The sequence below is a fragment of the Anguilla anguilla genome, chromosome 3 (assembly GCF_013347855.1).
Source record: "Anguilla anguilla isolate fAngAng1 chromosome 3, fAngAng1.pri, whole genome shotgun sequence".
Lineage (NCBI taxonomy): Eukaryota > Metazoa > Chordata > Actinopteri > Anguilliformes > Anguillidae > Anguilla > Anguilla anguilla.
Window position 1 is genome coordinate 1,272,936 of NC_049203.1, and position 5,963 is coordinate 1,278,898.

A 5,963-nucleotide genomic window follows, 5' to 3' on the forward strand; every position below is an offset into this window, starting at 1 on the left:
TCCAGGAAACAATAAAGGAAGGGTTTGGGTCCACGGGGAGGAAGCACCTTTTTCGGGGAGTCGAATGCGATATTAGTCCTTGTGCGTGACGGACTTGTTTGGCTTACAGTCTCATTTTAGTCGAGGTCATTATTTTCACATTAGCTAACAGTCTAGTTTGATGAATGAGGGCTTGGATCAGTAATAATAATTTAATTACCTAATTTTCTTTGAAATGAGAAACTAGGGTGCTACTTTGTGCAGTAATCAGTGTGAATTAGGAAGGAATGTTTTTTTAAAAGGGATAAGGTGCTTATAAAGGAAACAAGATTACTTGTTATTTCATGAAGAAAAGTATTTATGGGCAGTTATGTCACATCCCTTGCAAACACTGGGTGTCACTGTACTGGAATACCTTTGGGAAATTGTGGCTGCACTGCACTGCTTTGGATTAAGAGAGTGGAATATGTTTTCTGTCATGGTTGTGCAGTCTTATTTGATGCGTTCAGAAATCTCAGTTCATTGTTCCATATTGATCGGCAGCGTGTGCGTGAAGTAATGTCTTCTTTTGTCTGGTCTGGGCCTGTTCTGTATAAAGAGTTCCTGTGTAAAGAGTTGCCGCGCTCTATAAAGTTCCTGTCCTGTATATAGAGTTCCTGTGCTGTGTAAAGAGATGTTGTGCTGTATAGAGTTCCTGTACTGCATAAAGTGTTCCTGTCCTGTATAAAGAGTTCCTGTGCTGTGTATATGTCCTGTCCTGTATAAAGAGTTCCTGTGCTCTGTATATGTCCTGTCCTGTATATAGTTCCTGTGCTGTGTAAAGAGATCTTGTGCTGTATGGAGTTCCTGTGCTGTGTAATATGTCCTGTCCTGTATAAAGAGATCCTGTGCTGTGTAAAGAGATCTTGTGCTGTATAGAGTTCCTGTACTGTATAAAGAGTTCCTGTCCTGTATAAAGAGTTCCTGTGCTGTGTTTCCCAGGCCAGCTGGTGGTGTGCACGCTCTGCTCCTGCGTGATGCAGACCAAGCAGATCTGGCTGTTCTCGGCTCACCTGCTCCCCCTGGTGGCCCGACTGTGCCTGGTCCCCCTGGAGGCCGTCGTCTTTGTAAACCGCTTTGCCATGATCTTCACCGGCCTGGAGGTGCTCTACTTCCTGGCATCCAACCTGCTGGTGCCCTACAACCTGGCCAAGACGGCGTTCCGCGAGCTGGTGCAGGTAGGAGGCCCCGCTCTCCTTCTCCGTGGGAGCGCTTTATACCGTCTGTAATGGGCGGGCCCTCTGTCATCGGCCTGTTTTAGTCTGTGCTTTATCGCATATTTATTAGTCTAATTTTACCTGTATTTAATCAGGTAGGTCAACTGTAAACTGTTTCAGCGACAATATGTGGAATCGGTGGAAGTGGGTGGAAACACAAGCGACTATGTAGCCAATCAGATTTAGGGGGAGGAGCCAGATGGAGACTGCTGTGAGGTTGTGACTAGGACCTTAGGGTTCTTTTGGGCTAGCCTCCCATTCAGGTGCTAACTGGACCCACAGCTGCTTGCCTTCAGTAGTTTGACATGAGAAGGGTCTGAGGATATGGCTGTTGCGATGGTACTGACTCTATAACTCACCTCCTCCCCTTGCCCCTCCCTCTCTCCCTCCCTCCCTCCCTCGTTCCCTGGTTCAGGTGGTGGAGGTGTACGGTCTCCTGGCTCTGGGCGTGTCGCTGTGGAACCAGCTGGTGCTGCCCGTGCTCTTCATGTGCTTCTGGCTGGTGCTGTTCTCCCTGCAGATCTACTCCTACTTCAGCACCCGCGACCAGCCCACGTCCCGCCAGAGGCTGCTCTTCCTCTTCCTCACCAGGTGGGGGAGCCCTCTGCGCCGGTCCAATGGTGATACCGGTTCTCTGTAGTATTGCAGAGTGATGTAGTGTGTGTGCGTGTGTGTGTGTGTGTGTGTGTGTAATACCTGTTCTCTGTAGTATTGCAGAGTGATGCAGTGTGTGTGTGTGTGTGTGTGTGTGTGTGTGTGTGTGTGTGTGTAATACCTGTTCTCTGTAGTATTGCAGAGTGCTGCAGTGTGTGTGTGTGTGTGTGTAATACCTGTTCTCTGTAGTATTGCAGAGTGATGCAGTGTGTGTGCGTGTGCGTGTGCGTGTGTGTGTGTGTGTGATACCTGTTCTCTCTGTAGTATTGCAGAGTGCTGCAGCACACCGTACAGCCTGCTGGGCCTGGTCTTCACCGTGTCCTTCGTGGCGCTGGGCGTGCTCACGCTCTGCAAGTTCTACCTGCAGGGCTACCGAGCCTTCATGAACGACAACACTGTGCACAGGTGAGTACACCCTGTGTGTGTGTGTGTGTGTGTGTGTGTGTGAGTGCACAGGTGAGTACACCCTGTGTGTGTGTGTGTGTGTGTGTGTGAGTGCACAGGTGAGCCACAGTCCCCGTGTGTGTGTGAGTGAGTGCACAGGTGAGTGTAATCCCTGTGTGACTGGTAGTGTGTGTTTATCAGTGTGTGAGTAACTCTCTTCCTCACAGGGGTATGACTGAGGGGATCACCCTCCTCATCCTCGCTGTGCAGACCGGGCTGATCGAGCTGCAGGTCATCCACAGAGCCTTCCTCCTCAGCATCATCCTCTTCATCGTGGTGGCGTCCATCCTGCAGTCCATGCTGGAGATCGCCGACCCCATCGTGCTGGCCCTGGGGGCGTCCCGGGACAAGTAAGAGCCCCCGCCCCCTGAATTTAGCACCTGTCGCAGGTACGCCACTGAACCCCGTGCTAAAGTCTATCTCCCTGTCTCGCCCCGTCCCGCCCCGTCCTGCAGGAGCCTGTGGAAGCACTTTCGGGCGGTGTCCCTGTGCCTGTTCCTGCTGGTGTTCCCTGCCTACATGGCCTACATGATCTGCCAGTTCTTCCACATGGACTTCTGGCTCCTCATCATCATCTCCTCCAGCATCCTCACCTCCCTGCAGGTACTGAGAACATCTGAGTACACTTGAGTACACCTGAGCACTCCTGAACACCCCCTGAGCACACAGTACACATCTGAGCTTTTGCCATTGGCAGTTGTAACAGTGGTTGTTTTGACTTTACCGATGCTAACTTAGTGGTTTCAGTGTTGTCGGTGGTAACAGTAGTGATCTAGACGTTGCCGGTGGTAACAGTAGTGGTTACAGTGTTGCCGGTGGTAACAGTAGTGATCTAGACGTTGCCGGTGGTAACAGTAGTGATCTAGACGTTGCCGGTGGTAACAGTAGTGATCTAGACGTTGCCGGTGGTAACAGTAGTGGTTACGGTGTTGCCGGTGGTAACAGTAGTGGTTACGGTGTTGCCGGTGGTAACAGTAGTGGTTACGGTGTTGCTGGTGGTAACAGTAGTGGTTACGTTGTTGCCGGTGGTAACAGTAGTGATCTAGACGTTGCCGGTGGTAACAGTAGTGATCTAGACGTTGCCGGTGGTAACAGTAGTGATCTAGACGTTGCCGGTGGTAACAGTAGTGGTTACGGTGTTGCCGGTGGTAACAGTAGTGATCTAGACGTTGCCGGTGGTAACAGTAGTGATCTAGACGTTGCCGGTGGTAACAGTAGTCATCTAGACGTTGCCGGTGGTAACAGTAGTGGTTACGGTGTTGCCGGTGGTAACAGTAGTGATCTAGACGTTGCCGGTGGTAACAGTAGTGGTTACGGTGTTGCCGGTGGTAACAGTAGTGGTTACGGTGTTGCCGGTGGTAACAGTAGTGATCTAGACGTTGCCGGTGGTAACAGTAGTGGTTACGGTGTTGCCGGTGGTAACAGTAGTGGTTACGGTGTTGCCGGTGGTAACGGTGGTGACCGCGCGCTTCCTTCCCGGCAGGTCCTGGGCACGCTGCTGATCTACGTGCTCTTCATGGTGGAGGAGTGGCGGAAGCGTCCGGTGGAGAACATGGATGATGTCATCTACTACGTGAACGGGACGTACCGGCTGCTGGAGTTCCTGGTGGCGCTGTGCGTGGTGGCGTACGGCGTGTCCGAGACGCTCTTCGGCGAGTGGACGGTCATGGGCTCCACCATCATCTTCATCCACTCGTACTACAACGTGTGGCTGCGCGCCCAGCTGGGCTGGCAGAGCTTCCTGCTGCGCCGCGACGCCGTCAGCAAGATCCAGAGCATGCCCACCGCCACCAGCCTGCAGCTGCAGCGCCACAACGACATCTGCTCCATCTGCTTCCAGGTGAGTGTGTGTGCGCGCGTGCGTGAGTGTGTGAGAGAGAGAGAGTGTGTGAGTGTGTGAGTGAGTGTGTGTGTGTGTGTGCATGTGTGTGAGAGTGTGTATGTGCATGTGACAGTGTGTGTTTGTGTGTGTGAGAGAGAGAGAGAGAGTATGTGTGTGTATTGCCAAAATACTGCAGCTGTATTTTTCTTTTCAAGTTGCGTTTCCCTATAATTAAGAAATTTCCTGGATACAGTAAATTTGTGGATTTGGTATTTTGTGCTTTAGAGCCCTCTAGTGGTTTTAATTAGTGTTAGTCATCCCCGTGATATAAGATACTATGATGCTGTATTTTTCTCTTTGCTGGTTAGTTCTGCTAGTGTGTCACAGCATGGGTGTAACATCCAGTAAAAATGGCCATCATGGGGAAATATTTTTGTCATTTTTTTATAACTGAGATATGACTGAACTCCTTCATTATGGACACACATTCAGGGTTGTGTAATGAAGTGACACAGATTGGAGAGGCATTTGCATGTTCTCTCTATCGCCCCCTGCAGGACATGGTGTGCGCAGTGATCACCCCTTGCGGTCATTTCTTCCACGCTGGCTGTCTGAAGAAGTGGCTGTACGTGCAGGAGACCTGTCCGCTGTGTCACAGCCAGCTGAGGAGCCAATCACAGGCTGCTGCCACACCTGCTCCTCCCGCCCCCCTCCAGGACGTTCCTCTACCAGCCAATGAGAATGCGGCGGGGGCGGAGCCCGCCGACCCTGGCGTGCCTGGGGCTCTGGGTGGTAACCCTGACAACGGGGCTGAACTGGGACCCCAGAGGGAGGGGTCGTCCGTTCCCCTGGCCCCAGCCCTCGACCCCAGATGGGACGGGGTGCGGTCTGAGTGCGGCGGTGTGTGGGACGGGCGAGCCCCCCCTCTGTCGGAACCGCTGGGGGGCACCTCGAGTGGATCGGCTCCATGTGCTCCTCACCCAGCAGGGCCTGGCCCCTCCCCCGCCCCCTCCCCACCCCGCCCCCTAACTCTGACACACAGCTCTGAGGGTGTCTCAGCACCCTGCCAAGCCCCGCCCACAGGGTCACCCAGCCAATCAGAACTCCCTGGGGTGGAGGCTTACGGGACCACTGTTGTTCCACCATAAAGACTCTGATTGCTGCTCTGAAGCAGTGATTTCCAAACTGGACCACATCTGTTCCCCATTCTTACACCCCCACCTCCCCTCCATCCTCACACCTGCCCAATCCTTACACCCCCATCTATCCCCCCATCTTAACATCCCCTCCCCAAGCCCCATCCTTACCCCCCCACCTCCCTGATCCTTACACACACCCACCTCCCCCCCGCCCCCCCCCCCCCCCCCCCCCCCTCCATCTGTGCCCTGCCTGCACTCTGCCCCCCCCCCCCCCCCCCCCCCCAGGCGCGACATTAGCTCAGTTTAATTACCTGTGACATGACTGTTATAGGACGGTTGTCTCAGCGGTGTTAATAAGAAACTGACCCCGGCACTTGATGTTCTCGAAGCTTCACACACGCTTCTGCTAGCTTCTGCTAGCACGCTCTGTCTTGTGATAATAGCAGTTAGACATCTTCCTTCCTCTGTGTGTAGAAATGCTTTTTGCATTTCTACTAATCTAATGTATAGCAATGCTCCAAAGTTGTCTTGTCAGTTACCAAATATTTTTGTGTGCATTCAGGAAGCAAATTATATATAGTCAGACACACACACACATACACGAGGGATTTTTGATATGCTATACAGTATTAATGACGCACCAGCCAATGTGAAGTGGCAGAGGCGTGG

The 5,963-nt window shown here is 52.6% G+C and overlaps 1 protein-coding gene across 2 annotated transcripts in view; it reads left to right on the top strand.

The window, feature by feature from the left end:
* LOC118222233 (RING finger protein 145-like) overlaps window positions 1–5,479 on the top strand; it is a 13,751-nt gene extending 8,272 nt beyond the window's left edge. For both annotated transcript variants that reach the window (XM_035407648.1, XM_035407647.1), the window contains exons 5-11: window positions 961–1,196; window positions 1,651–1,826; window positions 2,154–2,294; window positions 2,501–2,683; window positions 2,789–2,936; window positions 3,817–4,173; window positions 4,713–5,479. In XM_035407648.1, coding sequence (XP_035263539.1) covers window positions 961–1,196; window positions 1,651–1,826; window positions 2,154–2,294; window positions 2,501–2,683; window positions 2,789–2,936; window positions 3,817–4,173; window positions 4,713–5,303 — 1,832 coding nt within the window. In that variant the 3' untranslated portion in view covers window positions 5,304–5,479. The remainder of the gene's footprint in view (window positions 1–960; window positions 1,197–1,650; window positions 1,827–2,153; window positions 2,295–2,500; window positions 2,684–2,788; window positions 2,937–3,816; window positions 4,174–4,712) is intronic.
* The last annotated feature ends 484 nt before the right edge of the window (window positions 5,480–5,963 follow it).